General features: G+C 51.1%; 1 protein-coding gene across 1 annotated transcript in view; it reads right to left on the reverse strand.

The window, feature by feature from the left end:
• SIGIRR (single Ig and TIR domain containing) overlaps nt 1-22,585 on the reverse strand; it is a 32,266-nt gene extending 9,681 nt beyond the window's left edge. The window contains exons 1-9 of the mRNA XM_065403338.1: nt 22,552-22,585; nt 20,361-20,429; nt 20,107-20,247; nt 18,463-18,661; nt 15,295-15,425; nt 12,849-12,989; nt 2,736-2,879; nt 1,997-2,099; nt 875-1,025 (exon numbers count right to left, since the gene is read on the reverse strand). Of these exons, the coding sequence (XP_065259410.1) occupies nt 875-1,025; nt 1,997-2,099; nt 2,736-2,879; nt 12,849-12,989; nt 15,295-15,425; nt 18,463-18,661; nt 20,107-20,247; nt 20,361-20,429; nt 22,552-22,585 (1,113 nt within the window). The remainder of the gene's footprint in view (nt 1-874; nt 1,026-1,996; nt 2,100-2,735; nt 2,880-12,848; nt 12,990-15,294; nt 15,426-18,462; nt 18,662-20,106; nt 20,248-20,360; nt 20,430-22,551) is intronic.
• Nucleotides 22,586-23,769: the final 1,184 nt, after the last annotated feature.

Consider the following 23,769-nt stretch of genomic DNA (forward strand, 5'->3'; position numbering starts at 1 on the left):
GTTCAAAGGCCACTGCACTCTAGTTCTGGTATTGCAGGACACTTCCAGCAGGGCTGCCTAAGGGCTTGTACACACTACCACTTATGTCGGTATAACATATCGCTCAGGGTGTGAATAGCCACCCTGGTGAGCGACGTACGTTACACTGGCGTGGACAGTGCTATGTCGGCGGGAGAGCTTCTTCTGCCGACAGAGCTACCGCCTCTCATGGAGGTGGTTTTATTATACCGACAGGAGAGCTCTTGCCTGTCGGCATAGAGCATTGTCCCCAGATGTGCTGCATCGGTGCAGCTGCAACGCTGTAGTGCTTCTAACGTAGACTAGCCCTTAGTAGCAATAGGCTTGGCCTGACAGTTCAGCACCTCTCCTTGCAGTAGGATAGAGTCTGTGTGGGTTTGGGAGAATCTCTGGTTTCTCTGTTACCTCCGCAGGGTTGAAGTGGAGCTCACTGCCTTCAGAAAGGGAGGCTGCGGCATCTCCTAGTGGCCAGCTCAGGAGCTGACAACTGATTGGAGTTGGCCTGCCTTCCCAGTCATAGGGCTAGAGTGGCCATAGCAGATGCCAAGAGGAGGGATGTATAGGGGCAGGACAGTGAAGTGTCCCAGCAGGGTTTAGTGGGGAATATCCTGAAGACCCCACTCAGCCTATCTCGCTCTATTTTTCCAGCTCTGGAGTAGCAGAGTGGCCTTGGCACACACCATTGTGAGGTCAGTGAGTCGAGGGAGCATCTCAGGCCCTCCACCACAGAGAACCACGTCTGCACTTCAGTGCTTCTTGCAAAGTTTGAAATGCTGCTTTGTCAAGGAGAGTGGTACCCAGAGCCTTTCAGCAGCACTGTGAGAAACCTTCCACTCCCACCTCACCCACAGCTTACCATTGAGCCAGCCCGCCAGAGCAGTAAGGTCACAGCATTCTTGTGCTGTTTCAGCAGGTTAATGGCCAGATGCTCTATCTCCCGATACTGGCTTTCAAAGGCGACAAAGATGGGTCTTTGGGACAGTTCCAGCAGTCTCAACAGACCGTCCCTGCAATGCAAAGTTCCAGGGAGTTAGGAGTGCAATGAATCACGCCTGTTCAGCTAACCCATCTCTTCATTGCCCTGACCAACTGCAAAGCAATGAAAAGACTCCCATTGGCTTCAATGAGCACTGGCTTGGGAGCTAACTGCTTTGGAAGCTGGAGTAAGGAGAATAGAGGCAAGGTTTTTAGGGCTTGTAACCACATTATAGGTGGAGCTGGAAGAGATGCCTGTTGTTAAGATTGCCCAATACTGTCTATGATAAGCTTGCATACATTTGCTTATAACTTTGGCAAACTTTCACAGTTTGGACTGGAATTTTCCATGCCAGGTGTCTAGCAAATGTTTTAGAAAGTTTGAGCTAAAAAGTTGAACCATTTCAGAGAACAAGATTAGGGAAGTTTTTGTTTGTTTGTTTGTTTGTTTGACCTTTTTAAAAAAAAAAAATCTTACAATAGTTTAATTCCGAATCTCTGGCTTTGGAAAAAGAGACTTGAACTTTGGTGGGATGGGAAGGAGGTCACCATGGTGCCCAGAATGTGCCTTTTGCTGCCCCTAGGAAAATACACCTGAATCTGGCCTGTGAAAAATTGCAGTTTGCACATGCTCAGTAGAGACTTGTTAGTTTGGTTGCTAACTGCTCTGAAGATTCTGTCTGCACCGAGCATGCTCTAGGGCACCGAGCATGCTCTAGGGCACCGAGCAGGACTTACTTGCAATTGCTCCTCACAGCCACCACAGGCTGTTGTGGCACCAGACATAGGAATTGAGAGCAGGGAGACTGTCTCTCCTGTGCTCTCAGTGACTCTGCTGCTGGGCACCCCAGCAGTGTGGAGGAGGAGGAGGAATAACATGACTGGATTGCAGAGTGGGGAAAAGAACAGGGTGCAGTTTCTGACAATCTAGTGAGAACTACCTCTGTGCTACTAGGGGAGCAAAGCAGCAGTCTAGATCCCTGCTCAGTGACCAGCCAGTTACCTGAAGTTGTTGATGCACCAGTCTTGCTCCAGGTATGCATACGAGAGAACCACAATGAGGCGCCGGCACCGGCTCACATTCATAATCAGGTCTGCTGAAGGCTCTACGGGAGTAGGATAGAAATGAGATTCACAGTCACAGCCATGGCAAAGACTAAGCAGAGCCAGAATGGGTCACCAGCACTTCACTATTCCTCCTCCTCCTCCAGGAATGGGCTGCCTTAGCATCCGAACCCAAACTGAGGGCAACAGGGCGTCCTCACAGAGAGACCCACAGTCTCTCAAACAGCTGAATTCATAACCCAGCCTGTCTTAGAGAGTAAAGTGCTCTTCTCCCAGACTCAGGTTACACTATCAGGTCTGAAGAAAGTGTTTTCCAGTGATTACAGCAGGGGACCAGGTGTCAGGACTCCTGGGTTCCATCCCCAACTCTCTCACTGAATGGTTATCAGATGTTGGAGGGAACACTTAACCTTTCAGTGCCTCTCTTTTCCCATCTCTAAAACACTCGGCTATTGACATCACAGCATTCTTAATCAGTTAGTGTTTGTAATCTTTGACTGCAAGGTGTGTGGGAGAGCAAAGGGAAGTGGCACACCAGAGAGCAGGCCTTCTGTGCAGGGTGAGGCTTCCTGGGTCCTAAAGAGCAGGTTCATTAACCTAAGGTCAAGGCTGACTTTCCAACAGTGGGAGCATGTCCATTTGCCTCCCATGTAACCTGAGCCTGGCAGCGTCCATACCTGAGTTGGGCAGGATGGTCTTATCATCCAGGAAGAGTTTGTAGCCATGACGGTTCTCCAGCTGCGGCTTCATAATGAAGTTCACAAACTTCCTGTCGTCCGGGGAGTTTGCATAAGACACGTACGCATCATACAGCTTCCCATCTGTGAAAAGTGCCCAGCAGGGCAAGGGAGAATGGTGGTGGTAAAAGACACACTTAACATTACAGCATGGCAGATACAGAGCTCAGTTTGTCAGCACTGATAGCCAGTTTCCTATAAGCTTCCCAACTGGGGAAGGCATTGCTCTGACACCTCAGGCTGGAATCTCTTTGGGGCAAGTTAACAGGGTGTTAACTTGCATATGAATTGCTGTGTAACTGATGGTGCTACTTCCAGGATTTTTAATGACACTGAAAAACTCACCATGTAGGAAACCCAACATCCCAGCCACATGGACCAGAGAGCTCCAGGGGTGGACTTTAAAATGTCCCTGTCCCCCCAAGAGGAGAAAGGCAGGAATTGGAGCGGTACCTGATCTTACACCCCAGTGTCCTGGTGACATCATCCGAATTCTTTCCCCAAAGAGGACTGTACTTGTTATTACCACTGGTTTGTGCTAGCAGACGGCATGTTTTTTTGGGACAAGAACTATCTCTTCGTAGATGCTTTGAAGAGCACCAAGCAGATGGTGGGTGCAACTGTAATACAAATAATACAAATCCCACAGCAACCCTGGCAATGGTCCCAAGTATCTGTCTTCATCAGTTCTCACCATCTCTATGCTGATGTATTTTTAATATGCAAAAATAGGAGATAAAATACTCTTAGTATTCCCATATTTCAAAAAGACACCATAATTAGAGAGACAAGGTAGGTGAGGTAATATCTTTTATTAGACCATCTTCTGTTGGTGGAAGGTAGAAGCTTGTACCTTTCACCCACAGAAGATGGTCTAATAAAAGACATCATCTCACCTACCTTGTCTGTCTCTCATATCCTGGGGCCAAATATGGCTACGGCAACCTTGCAAACAACCATAATTTGAGTTAATGTTGAAAGAATCCATCATATATTTTGACCAAAAAATCCTTAAGAGTATTGCAGTTTTAAATAAATGACAACAAAAAGTCCCAAATAAAAAGTTAGCCAAGACAGTGGATAATACAGAATTAAGGTCACCCAAACAATCTTAACTCTGCCTCACCACACCAACAACCAGAAACTTGGAGAACACTTTATCCGTCCATTACTCAGGGACATCTCATTAATGACTGCCCAAAAAAAAAAAAAATCATACTGAGCTTTTGTGATGGACTGCAAAGGTTATCTGTGTTCTGATGGCATAATGGGGCAGAGTTAAGGATGTCTAGGTGACTTATGTATTTGCCAACTTTCCAATGTTTAGGTGTTTTTGTAGAGTGGAATTCCTAGGATTTCTAACCTGTATAATAACTTCTGCTACGGAATCACTTACCAGCTTCACTTTGACAATAATCCTAAAGGCTTTGTCTTTAAGCTGAGTTGCACTGATTTAATTTAAGGTGTTACTTAAACCAATTTAGTTCAACTGGAGCAAAAGTTGAATGGGAACAGATTCAATCTAAACCACAACCGGACCCTATAATGGGGTATGCAAGGCAGGAAGGGGGTAAATTGGCTATCAAAGGCCAAATCACCCAAATTGAGACACCTGGAGCAGGAAGCAGGCTTCCAGGGAGGGGTTTAAAAGGAAGAGGCCTGGGCAGTTGGGGGAGCAGACAGAGAGAACAGATAGTAGGCTCTCACTGTGGGAGAGAAGTCTGGCTAAGGCCAGAGACTGGGGAAGATTGATGTTTAGCACATCTCCTGGAACAGAGAAGAGGTTAATTTTATGTTGCGTCAGACTTATTTTGGATTTTGAGTGCCCTTGAAGGGGTAGAAATAGAACTACAAGTAACCTAGCCAGAGGGCTAAATCTCTGCAATCCAGAAGGTGCTGGAGGCTGGATGGAGCAACGGAAGAACAGCTGGGAAACTGAGGCAGCACTGCACAATGCTCGAAGGGGGCACTCAGGTAAGGATATGCTAGAACAGCCATTTTTAAACTGAAATAAGTATTTACAGAAGGGTTTGAACCAGTTTATCTAAACTGGTGCAGATGTGTGTAGACAAGGCCTAACAATGAAAAGTGTCTTTCATAAGAGTTAAAGAAATAGTACAGGTTTTCATAAGAATACAGAAACGCTGTAAAGTGAATGCCATTGTATCTTTTTAGGAACATAGAATCACTTGCACAGCATCTTAAGTTCACACGTGTATCTTTTTAAAGAAATCACAGGGGATTCCAATCAGGTGTGTGCGCGCCTCATGCACGGTCGTCGGAAACTTTTTCCCTCAGCAGCTCCCGTCGAGTCGAGTGGTGCCCTCATGGCATTCAAAATAGGGCCCTGCCAACCTGACCCCCCTTAAGTTCCTTCTTACCGGCTACTCCGACAGAGGGGAAGGAGGGTGGGTATTAGAATGGACGTGAACAACACGTCTCGAAGAACAACAGTTACAAGAAGGTGAGTAACCGTCTTTTCTTCGAGTGCTTGTTCATGTCAATTTCAATCAGGTGACTCCCAAGCGCCTCCCGGGGGGTGGGGTCGGAGTTCAGACATCACTGACTGGAGCACCACCTTGCTGAAAGCTGCGTGCTCTCTAGCATGCTGGCATAGTGGGTGGTAAACATGTGCACCAAAGACCAGGTTGCCGCTCTGCAGATCTCCTGGATGGGCACCTGGGCCAGAAAAGCGTCGGACGAGGCTTGAGCTCGTGTCGAGTGGGCCATAATAGCTGGGGCTGGGACCTTGGCAAGGTCGTAGCAGGTACGGATGCTGTCTGTAATCCAGGAAGAAATGCGTTGTGAGGAGACTGGAAGCCCCTTCATCCGGTCTGCCACTGCTATAAACAGTTGGTTTGACTTCCTGAAAGGCTTCGTGCGCTCAGTGTAGAATGCTAGCGGTCTCCGCATATCTAGTGAGTGAAGACTCTGCTCCTGTGCAGTAGCATGTGGGTTGGGATAGAAGACTGGTAGAAAAATGTCTTGGCCAATGTGGAATTGGGATACCACCTTGGGCAGGAAGGCCGGGTACGGCCTGAGTTGTACTTTGTCCTTATGGAAGACTGTGTAGGGGGGGTCGGAGGTTAATGCTTTTAACTCTGACACCCTCCTGGCTGATGTGATGGCAACCAGGAATGCCACCTTCCACAAGAGATACAGAAGGGAGCATGTAGCTGGTGGCTTGAATGGGACCCCCATTAGCCTAGCGGGGACCAGACTAAGATCCCAAGCAGGTACTGGCGGTCGGGACTGTGGATATAGCCGTTCCATGCCTTTCAGGAAACGGCCCACCATAGGGTTGGCGAATACCGAGTGCCCCAACTCTCCCGGGTGGAATGCCAAGATGGCCATGAGGTGGACTTGATGGATGATCCAGCCAAACCTTGCTGCTTCAGATGCAGTAGATGCTCCAGGATGAACGGTATAGATGCCTGAAGTAGAGGTACGCGACTGCACTCACACCAGCACAAGAACCTTTTCCACTTAGCTAGATAAGTGGTGCCTGGTGGTACCAAGCAGCACCTCCCTCACCAATTCCGTGCATTGGAGCTCCATTCGATTTAACCATGAAGCTTCCAAGCCATGAGATGGAGGGACTGGAGGTCCGGGTGAAGGAGGCGTCCGTGGTCCTGTGTGATCAGATCAGGGAGGAGCGGCAGTGCGATCAGGGTGTCCACTGACAGTTCCAGAAGCGTGGTGTACCAATGTTGGCATGGCCACGCAGGGGCCAGCAGAATTACCTCCGCCTTGTCTCTGCGAATCTTGAGCAGTACCTTGTGGACGAGTGGTATCGGCGGGAAGGCATACGTTAGATGGTCCCCCCAGGGTAGCATGAACGCGTCCGAGATAGAGCCCGGACTGTACTTTTGGAAAGAGCAAAATGTTGGACACTTCCTGTTGCTTCTGGTGGTGAATAGGTCTACCCAGCGAAGCCCCCACCTTTGGAAGATGTAATGTATGACTCCGGCCGGATGGACCACTCATGGTTGCGGAATGATCTGCTGAGGTGGTCCACAAGCTCGTTCCGTACTCCAGGGAGATAGGACACCTCCAGGTGAATGGAGTGAGCTATACAAAAATCCCACAGCTGGACAACCTCCCGACAGAGAGGGGAGGCGCGGGCTCTGCCCTGATTGTTTATGTAAAACATAGTGGTGGTGTTGTCAGTCAGCACCGCCACGCACTGACCCTGTATTCTGGTCTGGAAGATCTGGCAGGCTAGTCTCACCACTCTGAGCTCCTTTATATTGATGTGGAGTGGGATCTCGGACTGCGACCACCTGCCCTGAGTCTGTAAGTCTCCTAGCTGGGCCCCCCAACCCGGGTCTGACGCATCCATTACTAAGGTCATGGATGATTGAGGGGTGCTGAATGGGATTCCTTCGCAGACCATGCGAGGGTCCAGCCACCAGCATAGGGCATCTAAGACTCGCTCTGGCACCATTACTACCAAGTCCAAATTGTCTCGACCTGGGTGATAAGCTGAGGTGAGCCACGCCAGGAGACTGAGGCAAGTCCTCGCGGTTGTGGTGAGCCTGAGAGTCTGAATGATGCCTGTCAGCGCCTGAAATCTGGACTCTGTTAGAATGGCTCTTGCCTGAACCGAGTCCAGCACCGCCCCAATTAATTCTATTTGTTGGGTCGGTGACAGCATTGACTTGTCCATGTTGAGGAGGAGTCCTAGTCTCTGGAAGTCCTAGTCTCTGACTAACCGGACCTGGGACTCCACCTGCTCTCTGGAGCGCCCCCGCAGCAGCCAGTCATCGAGGTAGGGATATGCCTGTACCTGCCTCTTGTGGAGAAAAGCCGCGACCACCAACATGCACTTGGTGAACACCCGAGGGGCCGCCGATAAATCGAACGGGAGCACCATGAACTGATAGTGTATGCGGTCGACAACAAACCTCAGGAAACATCTGTGGGCCAGCCAAATGGCTATATGAAAGTACGCGTCTTTCATGTCGAGGGTGGTGTACCAGTCCCCTGGATCCAGGGAAGGGATAATCTTGCTCAGGGAGACTATGTGGAACTTCAACTTTACCATGAACTGGTTGAGTCCTCGCAGGTCTAAGATGGGTCTGAGACCCCCCTTTGCCTTGGGGATTAGGAAATAGCGGGAGTAGAATTCCTTGCCCCGTAGCTCCTGAGGAACCTCCTCCACTGCCCCTATGGCGAGGAGCGATTGCACCTCCTGGATAAGGAGTTGTTCGTGAAAAGGGTCCCTGAAGAGGGACAGGGAAGGGGGGCAGGAGGGATGGGGAGAAGCAGAATTGAAGAGCATATCCCACTTCTACCATGCGAAGAACCCAGCGGTCCGATGTTATATGGGACCACGCATGGTAGAAGTTGGATAGACAGTTCAGAAAGCAGGGGAAAGGATCTGGGATAGTGGCGGGTATGCTGTCCTCGGGCGTCCCTTCAAAACCCTTGTTTGGATCCCAACGATGGCTTGGCCTGAGGGCGGGTTAGAAGGTCTATGCCTATTGTTCCTGCCCCTACAGCGGTATGTAGCCTGCCTTGGGCGGGACTGGTATTGCCTCTGTTGCTGCTGAGGTTAAGGCTTGAAAGGCTCTCTCTGGGTAGCAGGCATGTGCATCCCCAGAGATTTCATCCTTGCCCTCGAGTCTTTTAGGCTGTGAAGCCTCAAGTCTGTCTGGTCTGAAAACAGCCCTGCCCCTCAAAGGGAAGGTCCTGCAGGGTCTGTTGAACTTTCAGGGGAAGCCCGGAAGCTTGGAGCCATGCAGTTCTCCTCATGACCACCCCAGAGGAGATGGTACATGCCGTCGGGTCTGCCGAGTCAAGGGAGGCCTGTAGGGATGTCTGTCCTGGTCACTGCCTTCCCCTCCTCGACCAGAGCTGAGAATTCCGCTTTTGACTCCGCAGGGAGCAACTCTTTGTACTTGGACATACAGTCCCAAGAGTTAAAGTTATACCTGCTCAGGATAGCCTGCTGGTTGGCTATCCTCAGCTGTAGGCATATACTTTCCTACCAAAGAGGTCCATACGTTTGGCCTCCTTAGCCTTGGGTGCTGGCGCCTGTTGCCCATGGCGCTCCTTCTCATTCACCGCCGAGACCACCAGGGAGCATGGGTGTGGGTGGGAGAATAAAAACTCATATTCCTAGGAGGGAACAAAGTACTTCCTCTCCACTCCCCTGGCGGCGAGCGGAATGGAGGCTGGAGTCTGCCACAGGGTATTATAATTGTTATGGATAGTTTTAATGACAGGCAACGCTACTCTTGAAGGACCCTCTGGGGTGAGAATGTCCACCATTGGGTCCTCTGACTCGATGACTTCCTGCGCCTGTAGGCCCATGTTACGGGCAATGCGGCGGAGCAGGCCCTGGTGCACCCTGTGGTCAATGGGCGGAGGACCTGAAGCTGACACTCCTGCCACTGCCTCATCAGGTGAGTATGATGAGGAAGCAAGTGGGGGTACAGGGTCCTCATGGCCCTCTATCTGCCCGGGTTGTTCCTGGGTTGCACTGGACTTCTCCATTGGTCCGACACAGTCGGAAGTGGCCTGGGCTATGGAAGGTTCTGGAGCCGGTTCCGCCAACTCCTCTGTAGAATGAGACGGTGGTCTGGAGAAGGTTACTTCTTTAACCCTAGGGGCAGGTCTATCCGTCAGTGACCAGGAAGGGTGATGTCCCAAGGCTACCGACCTACAAGCCCTCGAAGGGGTACCCTGGGCCTGATGGTAAGCCCAGGGAGTCCAGAAGGGCCATTGTGCGGCGGGCGGCCACTGTGGCTGCCAGGCCACTTGTACGTCTCTTTGGCACTTACCAGATCTATGTCTACTGCACCTCGAGTAATACGAGTTGGCCTCTGAGTCCGAAGATCCCAAGGGTGATGACCATGGCAGTGCTGATGACCCCTGCGCCGGCAGTTGGTGCCGTGAAGAGGTGGTCGGGGATCGGTGCCGGGACGATCGCATTGAGGATCAGCACCAGCTGTCCCACAATCGAGGCCAGTGCCACGTGTCAGGTGCCAGGGAACAGCTGCTGTGCTCCAGTGCCACGTGTCGGTGCTGGTCCTGCGAGGGTGCTCGTGATTGGTGCCAGTCCAGTGACGGGAGAGCCTCATCATCGCGGGCTTGCCTCTAGACAGCACCCATCTAGGTGGTGCCGGAGGCTTCTCTCTAATGGGCGGGGGTTGAGGCGCAGTTATTTCGATGAGCTCCTTAGCAGCCTCAAGTGTCCGGGGTGGAGAGGGGCTCCAACACCTCTACCAGGCACTGCCCCGCCGGAGAGTCACTAAGTGCCGGGCTCAATGGTGCCGTCTGCAGCACCAGAGTCGACGGCACAAGCTCTTGCTGCTTGGGAGCTGAGTCGTTCCTCTGGAACAGCAAAGCCTCCCCTGGTGGTCTCGCAGCTCTCTGAGGAGAGCGCCCTCTGTCCGCCTTCTGATGGCATTTGTGGGGCACTGGAGATGTGGATTGGTGCTGGGGGTCTGCTCCTTGCTGCAGTGCCGGGGATCTTCGGTGCCGAGGGTGTCTCACGCCAGTCCTTCCTCGTCAATTCGCGGACCGACGCCAGGGCGCTCCGCCCCAAGCTCGGGTCTGGGCCTTGGCGGTCAGGTGCTGCTGGACAGATTGCGGCTTCCATCATTAACTGTTTAAAATGGAAGTCACACTCCTTTCTAGTTCTAGGCTTGAAAGCCTTGCAAATCTTGCAGCGCTCAGACCAATACGCCTCCCCTAGACACCTCAGGCACAAGTCGTGGGGATCGCTATTAGGCATAGGCTTTTGGCATACTCTGCAAGACTTAAACCCTTGGGCTTGAGGCATGCCCCGAAGCCCAAGGTGGGGTGCGGGGTAGGAATGATCCCACTCACCAATTCTATACTAACCACAAACAACAATACACTAACTACAGTGAAACCCCACTATAACGCAATGATTGGGCTCCAAAAAATTCGATCGCGCTAAATGCGGGGTCGCGGTATAGCGAGGTTTACCATTTCAAGCCAGTCAGTTTCAAGCCGGTCAATTTCTCTTGGGCAGAAAAGGACTTGCCTTTGCGAACTGCCCGTAACAGTAACTGAAAGGGTGCAGCTCCAGCAGCGGGGGCTCTCAGCCATGCAGCGAGAGAGGGAAACACTTGGGGAGAGCAGGGGAGACGTGCAAGGGGCAGAGGAAGAGTGAGGAGCAGCTGGGGAGGAGAATGGCTCTTCTCGCCAAAAGGAGAAGCGGGGGTCGGGGGGAAGAGGCAGTGGGGAAGGCACATTCTATTGTTGGTTTGTTTGATTTTTCTTCGGCGGCGCTGCAGCCCCTTTTTTTTTTTTTTTTTCTTTTTTGCGCTTCCGCAGCGCTCCAGCCGTGGTTGGTTTTTATTTATTTATTTATTTTGGTGCTTCGGCGGCGCTCTGGCCGCTTTTTTCTTTTTTTTTTCTTTTTTGCGCTGTGTGTGTGTTGGGGGGGTGAGTTTGTGCCCGAGTCACTGATGCTGGTAGGGGTGTCCTGCATCTCAGCAAGGGCAGCGTGGTTAGATTTGTAGAGCCCTTAGGTGTTACTTGGACAGCGAGGCTAATAGGGGCTGTCAAGCTGGCGATTTGGCCCTGAGCCTCTCAACGTTTGGGGCGATTTGGTGCAACACTTCAGGGCCAGAGGCAGATTAAGGTTTCCTGGGGCCCTGGGACAAAGCAAGTGCCCCCCCACCCCCCCGCCCCTTCCACCTGCTAGCCCGTCCCCCATTCTGCCCCGTCTGCCTGCAGCCCCCACCCACGGTTCCACCCCTTTCTGCTCCTTCCCTGGGGTGCCACTCGGTCCCCCCCATTCCACACCCTCCCACTGCAGCTCCTCAACTCGTTTGCTACTTTATGTCCTCCCCACCCCCCACTGCGGCCCCAAGACCGGAGACGCCCTGTCCCCGCGTCACAGCCTGAGGCCGCAGTGGGGAGTGAGTGCCCCCCCCAACCCCGCAAGCTGTGAGGCTGCCTCCCGGGGCCGCAGTGGGGGGGGTCCCAGTGCTCGGGCTTCCCCTGCCACCCCCTGCGCTTCTGCCGGGGATGGGTTGGAGCGCTGGGGGCTTCCCCTGCCCCCTCCCCACCTTCTGCTGGGGACACCGTCAGAGAGGCGCGGGGGGGCCCCAGTTGACCACTGCCCCTGGGCACTTTTTTCTTTTTTTTCTTTTTTGCGCTTCATTCCCCCTTTTTGCTTGGGGCAGCCGGAGCCACCTTATGACCGCGTTACATCCGAATTCGCATTATCGCGGGGTGCGTTATACCGGGGTTTCCCTGTACTAAAACAAGACACTGGGTAGAATTAGGTACTAGGCTAAGGGAACACTTGGAAGCAAGCAAAACGCAGTTCCAATGCTGCCACAGACAGTAAGAAGGAACTGAAGGGGGGGGTCACATTGGCAGGGTCATATATTGAGCGCCATGAGGGACCACTCCAGGGTGCTCTGGAGCTGACCCAATGGGAGCTGCTAAGGGGAAAAGTTTTCAACGACTGTGCATGCAGCGCATGCACACCTGATTGGAATCGACATAAACAAGCACTCAAAGAAGAATGTCATTTCTGAAACTCCCTGAGTGATTTGCCGCAAACTTTTTTGAGAACTGAGTCTCCAGCTGAGATGTAGTATGGTAAGTTTCAAGTTGATTGGTTTGGCTTTGGTGGAGTGGATTGACAAATCAAGCTTTTAAGAGGAAGCTAGCTTCAATCTTAGCTCAACATAGGGAGTAGCCTCCCTTCACAACGTACTGAATCAAGAGGAGAGAGACTCTATTAGTGGAACAAGGAGTCCCAATCCAGACACATTAGTGATTATCTAAAAAAAGTCTGCTATATGGAGCACCCTGGGCAAGCTAGGAGGAGGCAGGCTGGCCCTTGGGTGGGAGTCACCCTGTGGGCAGGTGGAGGCAGGAAGACCCCCTGGGTCCGGGGCAATTCTAGTTCACTTCTGCTGCTCTAAAGGCTTCATGAGAAAGGGATTGGAAAGCAGAAGCCCGGAATGTCTGGATCATTGAGTCTTTCCCCGTCTCCCTCAAACCCGAAGTGCAAATCGCACTGAAAGCCGGATTCACAAAAGCCCTAAGGGTTACCATTGATCTCCAGCTCCCCGTAACGGTTCCTGTACCAGAGCAGCATATTCAAGCGGCACTTCACATAGATCACAGCCATGAGCAACAGCAGCCCCAGGACGAACAGGGCTGCCAGCACTGCACTCACATGTCCAGCAGTTTCTGCAATTACAGGGAAGGGCATTTTCAGTACATTTAGCATTTGAACTAAAGGAATTTATACCTTGGAGAATGAGGGGCTTGGGGTAGGTTACGGTCTGCTGAGGGAAGGACTGAGCAGAGGTTACTGGCCTCAAAGCTCTTAGCTAAAACCACGTGTGTTGTCAGATTACAGTCTAGTAAAACAGTTGCAGCGTCTGCCTGTGGATGCTGTCCTGCCTGTACAAGGGATGGACTCTGATCTAATGGGCTTTTTTCCAGCTCTAGCCACTAGCGTGAAGAATGGCTCAGCTGCATCAGCTTAAAGAAGGATCACACCGATCAGGTGCTATAGGATCTGTGATCCAAAGGGGCCCCCAAATACTGTGACAGCAGCCTAGAAACAGAGGAGAGGGTTTGGGGTCCAGGATATTTGGTGCTTCCTGGCTACAATCAGCCATAGTGTCAGAGCTGAATTCTCCTTCAGAATGGGACTAATGAATCCCTTCACTAGGGCATCTGCACCTGCATATATATATATATATATATATACACACACACACACACACAAATCGGGAGAGAATATGTTCAGTTGGGCTGAATCCAGAGATTCCCCATCATCCACTCCTTCAAATGGTTCTTTAAAATAAAAGTCTTGACCTAAGTGACTAGCCTCCTGGAGGCAGCCCCATCTCCAGCACTTCAGGTTATGGTGCCATCATATGGTACCGTATTCTGTCAGCATTCTGAAAGAGAGCATCTTTACATAATAAAGCCCCCTTTGCTTCCCCCTCCCTTATGCCAATAGTGTCTCATTGCTGGAGGGATTTACTTTCAAAAGAGCAATAGCTGAGAAAATTTGACAGTAAGTTCAGGACTTGCCTCAGCAGGTCACTGAAAGGGTTAACACGCACCGTGTCTACTTAGAATCATAGAATATCAGGGTTGGAAGGGACCTCCAGAGGTCATCTAGTCCAACCCCCTGCTCAAAGCAGGATCAATTCCCAACTAAATCATCCCAGCCAGGGCTTTGTCAAGCCTGACCTTAAAAACCTCTAAGGAAGGAGATTCCACCACCTCCCTAGGTAACCCATTCCAGTGCTTCACCACCCTCCTAGTGAAAAAGTTTTTCCTAATATCCAACCTAAACCTCCCCAACTGCAACTTGAGACCATTACTCCTTGTTCTGTCATCAGGTACCACTGAGAACAGTCTAGATCCATCCTCTTTGGAACCCCCTTTCAGGTAGTTGAAAGCAGCTATCAAATCCCCCCTCATTCTTCTCTTCTGCAGACTAAACAATCCCAGTTCCCTCAGCCTCTCCTCATAAGTCATGCTCTGGTTATTTAATTACTGCCAAGACAACAGCCTCTTCACTGTGCACCAGTGCTGCCCATGAACTAGTCAGCCTCAGCCCTGCAGCAATCCCAGGGCCATCCTTCCCTGTTTAACAGGTATGGTGTGAGCTCAACACAACAGTGGGTTTATGGACTATGATTAGGACTGCAGACTTGTCATAACAGTTTTTAAATAAATCATGGAGCAGGCATGGTAAATTTAATAGAAGTCATGGGGCTTGTGACTTGGGTAAAAAATGCTGCAACAAAAGAGGAGGGTCTGGGTTGGGGGGAGCTGGAGAGTGAGCCAGCCCCACACTGACCCTGCAACAGCAGCTCATGTCCTTCAGGGCTGGGCCTGGCTCTGGGCTCTGTGACCTCCCCCAACCACCTGTCAAGTTACAATGCCACTCAATCAGATGTGATCTGGATGCCCCCTGGCATGATGGAGGGGCAGCTGGGCCAAACCTGGGCAGTACTGTAACCCTATGTGCCAGGTTGAAATGTCCAGGATATGGAGCAGGGCCCAGCTGCAGCAGCTACCGCTGCAGGGTGAGTTTATTAAAATCACGGCCAGAAAGAGAAGTCTGAGACAAACAGGAAAATCACAGTATCCAAAAGGTTCTTCCCACCGTGACAAATCTGGAGCCCTAATTATGATCTGTGTGTCTGAGGTCAAGATCTCTCTAGATTCCATTGGAATTTATTTTTATGGGGGGCATTTTTTACTCTGGACAGCCTGTGAGGCACTCAGCATCTCCCACTCAATCTGCAATATTAGAGCTAGTTACTATGAAAGTGTTAGTCAGGATATTCAAGTTACTCCCAACTCATCTCAGAAATACTTGTGAGATTCTCTTTCCACCTGGAGAGCCTCCATAGACTGGCCGAACCTTGTTGAAAGGCCTTATCCAGTAGACCACCACCACAAATGGTATAGTAACCCCTTCCCTGCACCATTATCAGAGTGCTGTAAATGCCCAAAAAGCTACCTGATCTCTGTAGTGTGAAAGTGGCTGTGGTATTCCTAACCCAGCAGGCAAACACACCGTAGTCCTCGTCGCTTGTCAGGTTCACCCCCAGAAGGCTGGACATGAACGTCTCTGTTTCGTTGTCACCAATCCTGAGGGACGAAAGAGGCTTGTATCAGTGCAGTGCTACAGGGTACACTTTCAGGGAAATGGTTTCCTATTTAAACTAGGAGACGGAAGAGAACAAGAAGGAGCGTCTAGTTAGAGTTCATCTACATGTAGCCTACAGGAACTCGGTTTTGTCATTTTGCTGTACTGTAGGGAACAATTCAGCCTGGAAAGGGAGAAGGACTGGATAGAAGGATAGTGCTGTCCACCTCTAAGCTCTGATTGGATTCTGTGATCTACTTGAATGTCTTTACTTTAGAGTTAGCCTTTTGTTCCTTTACACAATAAATCATTAGCCAGGGTCCAGTTCAGCAGGAATCCACCTTGCTCTTAGAGACCAAAGCCAAGATTTTCATAAATAGCATCCTAAAGTCAGGTTCCTAAATCTATAATTAGAATCTAACTTTCAGTGGCAGGAAAGCCTTCAAAAAGGTAGGAGTTGCTTTGCTGGACTCCCCATTGCCCGGCCAACACAGGGGATGGATAAATGTGCGCTCTCTCTCTCACTCACACACACACACACACGAGTGATCACCTTACAATGACCTCCAACAAGGAAGAACTTCAGATGACTTGCCTCAGATGGGGTAAGTTGCTGGCCCTACTTTCCATTCATGCTTGGCCATCATCACACACCTCATAGCTGCACCTCCTGCTGCTAACAGGGATAATGTACTTGGCTGCAGTGTAGAAGTGACCCAGGGCTCAGCGTGCTGCTAGTCTTGTGTCTTTAGCTCTCTCAAACCAGTACGCCCCTCTGGGCAGGGCCGGCTCTGCGGGGGGGGGAGGGCGGCCGGAGCCCCGGGGGGAGGGCGGCGAGCCCCGGCGGGGACTCTGCTCTCCCCCCGGCAGCCGGGGGGAGGGTGCCGGGGGGGAAGGCGGCCGGAGCCCTGGGAGGAGGGCGGCGAGCCCCGGCCGGGGCTCGGCTCTCCCCCTGGCCGGGGCTCGGCTCTCCCCCCGGCGGCCAGAGCGCAGGGGGCAGGGCGGCGAGAGGGCGGCGCCCCGGCGGCCAGGGGGAGGGCGCCAGGGGGGAGGGCGGCCAGAGCGCCGGGGGGAGGGCGGCGAGCCCGGCCGTGGCCCCGCTCTCCCCGGCGGCCGGAGCGCCGCGCCACCCCCCTCCAGGTGCCGCCCCAAGCACAAGCTTGGTGGGCTGGTGCCTGGAGCCGGCCCTGCCTCTGGGGGCAGGGAACATGGTCCGGTAGAAAAGAGTTCTTGCAAGTGAAACACCACAAAGCTCAGGCTAACTACTGTTAAGCAAGGAGACCTGTTGGGAGCTGTTGAAAGCTTATGGCTTTCACAGTGGAGCAGCAAAAAGTTAGCTAGCAGATGTGCCTCTGTAATTGAGGGGAAAATACACAGGGCCAGATTCTGCTCCCAATGACTCTAGTATCCTACTCAATGGAGCTTCGCCGATCACAGTGGCTTTACTCTGGTGGCACTGACATCAGAATCTGAGCCAGAGCAGGTAGCAGCCCTCGGACCCCTCATTTGTGCTGCAGAGAGTCTTGTGTTTAGTTCACTGAGCCATAATATAAAATGGGCAGAAACATCAGCTGGCCTACATGCTTTGTGGGGCTTTATTTTTTTCCCCCCCTGTGAAGAACTGGGACTGTTCTTAATGTGGTCTTTGAATGCTGAGTGGGGAGTGTTGGCCTGGGAAGGCAGGGGAGTGGGGCTAGGATGGTCTGCATTGTGGGATGGGAGACTGGCCTTGAGGGAGGATACCTGAGCACGTAACATGAGAACCCAGGAAGGGGTTAGAGGCCAGGTGACACCTTTGCCTGGGAAACTGAACAAAGGCTGGGGGGAGAGAGAGTTGCAGCAGCTGGCTCGTGGAATGGCTGGGAGGCAGACGGGGCTCTGACCCCCCAAGGGGGCTGTGGTGCCCCTGGGACCCCAAGATGAGCCTAATTGGGGGGGTCCTGTTGTCTGTGCCTGCAAGACCTGTCTTGGACTGTATTCCTGTCGTCTAAATAAACCTTCTGCTTTACTGGCTGGCTGAGAGTCATGGTGAATCGCAGGAAGCCGGGGGTGCAGGGCCTTGTGTCCCCCCACACTCCGTGACACCCCCACACACTGTGCTTCATTGTTTATCTATGTGTCTGTGGAATTATGATTTTTAGAACATACCTTCGGGAAAGAGGATAAATAGGACAGTGTGCTTGTGCTTATATTCCAGAGACATGAGTTCAAATCCTGTGTCGGTCACAAATTAATAGATGTTGGGTGATCTTGGCCACTTCCCAATTGTACCCAACCTCCACCTAAAAATCTGACATCACTGGCATATTTCCTCAAGAGGCCCAGGATGGGAAGTGTGAGTCAGGACTGAAGTGCCCTCAGATGTAGAGGGAAGGCCAGGACTGGAATGGAAGGGTGTTGCAGATCAAGACTGATCAACTCAGGAGTGTGAAAAAGCTCCCTCCCCCGCAAGCGATGCAATTTTTGCACTGTCCACACCAGCACTTCCGCATCTCGCCAAGGAATAGTAATTATCCTGACAGAAGAGTGCTCTCCCGTTGGCATAGTGCGTCTTCACCCGATGTGCTGCAGCTGCGCCAATGTAGTGCTGTGGTGTAGACTTGCCCTCAGGTGCATTGTCTGAGCTGTGGACAAGACTAACAGGGTGTTCTCGGTCAGGACTCAAGTGCCCTGGCAGAGCTGTGTGTGGGCCTAGAAGAACAGAGGTGCTGCAGATGAGGTCTGAGGTGTGGGGAGCCAGGGCTAGAAAGGGAGGTGGTGTGGATCAGCACTTTGGCTGAGAGCATGTCCTGCTGGAGGTTTGAGCACTGGCACACTGGGGTCCAGGACTCGTGAAGTTGAGCTTATCAATAGGAAACACTGGGATTTGGGGGACTGCTCAGTGGAGACTCTGTTATTAATTGTGGGTCCAGAACTCCCACTGAACTGTGGCTCACTGGGTGCATGAAGGCTCTTTAAGCAAAGATTGAAGCAATTGCCTTGCCTGTCAGTAGCCACCTCAGTGCCTTTTTCTATTTATCGATAGGTCAGACTCCTTACCAGACTTTTTCCTTGCTGGCGTATGGGCTGCTCTCATTGCCTAGCCAGTGGCCATCTTTCATCCAGCGCAGGACGGGGTTGCAGTGCTGCTGAGAGGGCAGCCGCACAGTGCAGTTCAGCGTTATCTGGCTTCCCAAGGCAGGCTCCAAAGTCTGGTTGCTGGATGGGAAGAGGACTTCAGGAGGTGCACTGCACAGATCTACACGGGAGGGGAAGGAAATGCGGAGAGAGAGACTCTTTAAAGGGACAGCATCCATTTAAAAATAAGTCTTCAGTTACACCGAATATTAAATCGTTTCCTTTATAGTAGAGCAACATCTGTTTTTTCCTGACTTCCTTTGTTCCTCTGACAACACTCTCTAAAGTCAGTCAGTTCTGCACCCCCAATGAAGAAATTGGTCACATGGTTAGTAAAATGAGTAGCAGATCCACATTGCAGATAATACAGACAACCAAAATGCCCCAACTGCCCAGCAATACAGTCTGTTTATAACACACTGGTGTAGTGTGCCTGGCCATGTTTTTCCCCCAGGCAGCTGGTCCCCAATGACTATAACAGTCTCCTACTTGCTAACAAAATTCCTCCTATAGCACAAGGCGTAGGGGCTTGTGTTGAAGGTTCCCCCACAGCCAACTAAGGTGTCTAGGCTGGGTGTGTGCACATGTGCAGTATGTTACACTTTTGTTAGTGAAAGTTGGTTAAAATGTGTCACTTCTGAAATGTCAATGATACATACAGAGCAAGTGACTTTCACCCATATTTGCCATTTCCCCTCCAGCTCTAAGGACTAGTACAGACCCATGGCAAAGAGCTGCTCGCCCTCTAAAAGAGGCAATGTCTTGGGACCTGAGCAGTGGGCGGGCAGCACTGTGCCCTATCTCCTCATGGCTGCTGCTTTTCCTATTGGAAGCAGCAGCCTCCTCTCCGTGCCTGACTCAACTCCCACTGCAGTCAAGAGTAATATTTCAATGGGAGTTGAGGCTTTTGACCCTTCACAGCTGGTGCAAGAGCCTTTTCCTGTGCATTTTATGCCATCTGTAATGGCTTCCCTGTACCTCTCCACCTCGTCAAATCTATGTCGCAAACCACTTTACTCCCGTCCCCCTCTCCTGTTGCTGCTCATTCGCTATTTCATTCTGTCAAAGCACAGCTTGTGAGGCTCGCAGCCTTTGCTTCCCCCTCAGGTATGTTGCCATACTAGTGTGCAGTCAGGTGACTGTGTATACTTGCTCTTTATCACACCCATTTAGGGTTTATTTTGGTCCCTGCTGCTGCCTTTGTTTCTTTTTAAATTCAGTGAACAGACGCTCAGAAATGGGGGAGTATTTAGTGGGGGAGGTGGATTACGTTACACTACTAGTATTGTTTTAATATTTCCTGTCAAAGCAAAGCTACCTATACAAGGGCACTTATTCCTGCAATTCCCCCCCCCACACTACACTCATGGAGCATCAGAGGCACAGAGTATGACACTTCGTGTGTGTGTCTAATGAGCCAGAAGTAGCATAAACAGTCAAGCAGCCTCTTCTGAAGCACAGCAATGTTACTCCCTGCATCAGCCAGCAGGAGGCATCAGTGTTTCAAGCTAGGTCTTTAATCTTGGCTCTGAAGCTATATTTGTGGGTGACTTCCCCCAGCCCTACCTTCCATGGTCAGCCTGATGGTGAAGGAGGCGTTTCTGTGGCTGTTCAGGTAGAGCGTGCAGGTGTAGTTCCCGGCATCACCAGCCTGCAGGCACCGGAAGGTGAGGTAAGCGGTCCCGTTGGCGTGCAGCGCAGGTGGCTCTGTGCGGAGGGGTTCAACAGGTTGCTGTCTTTGCTCCACAGGAGGTTCAAGTCTGAGCTGGACCGGAGGAGCTAGAGGGTCAGCTCGTCCAGTGGACAGAACAAATGATTACCGGGCTCCTGCTGGCTCCACACATTGTGATCATAGAAGCGGTCGAGGTCCTGGCAGGACAGATCCAATGCTGGTGGGAATGACACAGGAATAAGTTAGAAATGAAATAAACCAGGTTAAAATGTAACAGCTTGCACAGTTAGTAGCATGCTCCACACACACTGTGGAGGCGGGGCAGGCAATCAATGTTCCCCACTACCAGGCATACTGCAGAGATGACAAATGTCTGCTGGGCCAGCTGAAAGAAACTAGCTGTTTGTATTATAACTAGTTTGTATTATTATTTGTGTTGTATTATAGTAGTACCTAGAGGTCCCAAGCAAGACTGTGCTAGGTGCTGTATATACAGGAAGAGACAGACCCGCCGCAGAGAGCATAAATTCCAAACAGATAAGCCAGACAACGGAAGGGTTATTATCCCCATTTTACAGATGGGGAAACTGAGGCTCAGGCACTAAGTGACTTGCCCAAGTTCACGCAGGAAGCCTGTGGCAGAACAGGGAACAGAGCCCACCTCTTCTGAGTTCCCATCCAGGGACTTAATTCCTCCCTGGAATAAGCATGGACTGTCTGACATCAGCACTGCAGAGAGTGGAGAACAAATCTTCACCTGGCAGGCGATCGGGCAGGTGTCATGAGAAGGAATCAAGGGCATGGCTGGCAGGTAAAGGCTCTGCAAGTAAAATTGCTAACAGGATGCTTCTAATCCTATACCTACTGACTTCTCAAAGACACAGGAGGTTACACAATAGCTCTTAACCCAGTCTCTGGCATGACCAGGTTTATTCTATGGAAGTTTTGTCAGACCCATATCTTCTAGCTGACCTTCAAGCCCTCTGCCTTGTCTCCCTCCATAGTAAAACCCCCACCACACTTCCAAAGCAGCACTAGCTGGGGCAGGTTTCCGAGGCAGGGCTGGGTACCTGCTGGTATGTAAACATGCTAGCTTTGCTTGCTGTGCAAACACTGTGGAGCCAGGATCTACCTAGAGCCTGCAGGGGAAAGTATTGCTAGTCCCCCAGAGGGGCTGAGCACACACCCAGCCTGCCTAGAGGTGGAGGGAGAGCAAACTGAAGCAGAACAGGTTTTGAGCCGTAGTGTTGCTGCTGCAGGGCAGGGCTGAGGATACCCTCTCCTCCTTTTACAGCACAGCCACATGGATTTCAGCCACACAGTCATTCAATTCAATGCAGGGTTTCCCCAAAGGGAATTTCTTTTCCCCCTGGGTTTCCTGCCCAGACCCCTCACTCCTCATTTAACCTAGGCCAAGCTCAGCTGTATTGCTTCAGCTTTCCAAGATTCTGGGGACTGATCAATCCTAAAAATCAGATGAGGGTGAGGAACAAATCCCACTTCTCTTGAGGCAAACATGGAGTCATCCCCTGTGATGTCTTCTCCAGGGCTCTGGCCAAGCCACTTTTAATAACTCAAACAATGAGGCTTTCACCACGCCCCCTCCTAGGAGGCTGCACCAGGCTCAAACGGATCTCAGTGGAAGGACATCCTGGCTGCCCTTCAGCTGAAACTTTCCTTTGCTCAGTTCCAGCTCATCACTCTTACTTCTACACCCCTTCCTCCCAGACCACCCAAAACTGTTTCACTTCCTCCTAAGCCTTTATACCCTTCAGATCCTAATAGACTGCCCCCTATCCAGCCAGCATGAGTTCTCTCTGTAATCCAACCAAATCCCTGTAGCTCTCCATCTTCTTACATAAATTGGTTCTTTCAGCCCTTTAAGTATTTTAATCATAGCTACCCTATCCCACCTCCCTTAATGAAACTGTGGGGCATCCCTGTGAGTGCTCTGATTACAATAGATGAGAGAACTATCAGCTCACTGCATTTGTGGGTAACAGCTGCACATTCAGGTTCTTTCTCTCCCTCATCATTGTCCAAAATGTGTGAGATGAATGGGCTGTACAGCTAATCATCAGCTATGGCCCTCCACATCCCATCAGCAGTGCTGAAGAATGAGATGAGGCTGGAGGCTTCCCTATTCAGCTGACCTAAGCAAGCTCCAACTCCTCCTCGTAGCTTGGGACAAGTCCCCTGCTGCCCTGACCTTTCACCAGCCAGTCCTATGCTGCTGACTCCTATACACAGTATCATCTCTGCTTGCAGGAGAGAAGAAAGTGTGGTATTAAACCCAGATGCTGCAAACCCTCTTCCCCTGCAGGCGATGCTATACATACCCAGACAGTTCAGCGCGGGTTTTTCTTCCTGCATCTCTTCTGCAACCGCCAGCTCAAAGGATTGGGCACCGGGTGCGAAGACAAGAAGAGGGTCGGGGTGCTGAGAGCCACTGAACCACACTGTAAATCCTGTAGACCAGGGGTTCTCAAACTGGAGGTTGGGACCCCCCAGGGGGTGGTGAGGTTACTATATGGCGGGTTGCGAGCTGTCAGCCTTCACCCCAAACCCTGCTTTGCCTCCAGCATTTATAATAGTGTTAAATATATTTAAAAGTGTTTTTAATTTATAGGGGGGGGGGTCGCACTCAGAGGCTTGCTATGTGAAAGGGTCACCAGTACAAACGTTTGAGAATCACTGCTGTATATGATGGAAACCACTTCAAGACAGGGGGTGCGGCAGCATCCCCAGCACAGAGGGAGAACTGCTAGGGATGCACACACCTCCTTTAGCACACTAAATCTCACCTTCCTTTCCTTTTCAATAAGTTAGCAGGTGGATGATAATATCCAACTGGAATTGTCATGGTTTAAAATGTGGCTACAGGACAAAGCACTGTTACTTCACAAGCTAATAATGGTGCCCAGCAGAGAATCATAATTATCCATATTATCTTCCCACCCTCGTAATCTCGGATCACTAATCCTGACACAAAATGCTTCAGTGTTAAACTATACGCAGGCTGTGTTTATACTTAAAACGCTATAGCTGCTGAAGCGCTTCAGTGAAGACACTCACTACAGTGATGGGAGGGTCTCCCGTCACTGTGGTTAATCTACCTCCCCAAGAGGCTGTAGCTAGGTCTATGGAAGAATTAGCGCTGCCCTCATCGGGGGTTAGGTCGGCTTAACTACGTTGCTCAAGGGGGTGGATTTTCCACATCCCTGGACAACTTAGCTGGGTTGACTTGACTTTTTAGTGTAGAGCTGACCGGAGTTCCTTCTGATGGCTAAATTAGCCTTAAAGTAAAGTGGTTGACCACTGCCCTGTTGGCGCTTCCTGCGTCACAAAGGACAGCACTTTCCAGCCAGACAATTGCCTCCAGCACGGAGCTTTGACTTGCCATTTGTAACTGAAGTTGTTAATTAAACTGTGTGCCGTTTATTTATAGTAACAAGTGCTGTACACCTGGTGACCTTTCATACTGTTGAGCAAAGCAAAGTGGGTGCAGCTTTCCCTTCAAGCAAAGAGACTGTGTGGGTGGGTATGCGCATCCACAT

The sequence above is a fragment of the Emys orbicularis genome, chromosome 4 (genome assembly GCF_028017835.1).
Source record: "Emys orbicularis isolate rEmyOrb1 chromosome 4, rEmyOrb1.hap1, whole genome shotgun sequence".
In the NCBI taxonomy this organism is placed as follows: Eukaryota; Metazoa; Chordata; order Testudines; family Emydidae; genus Emys; species Emys orbicularis.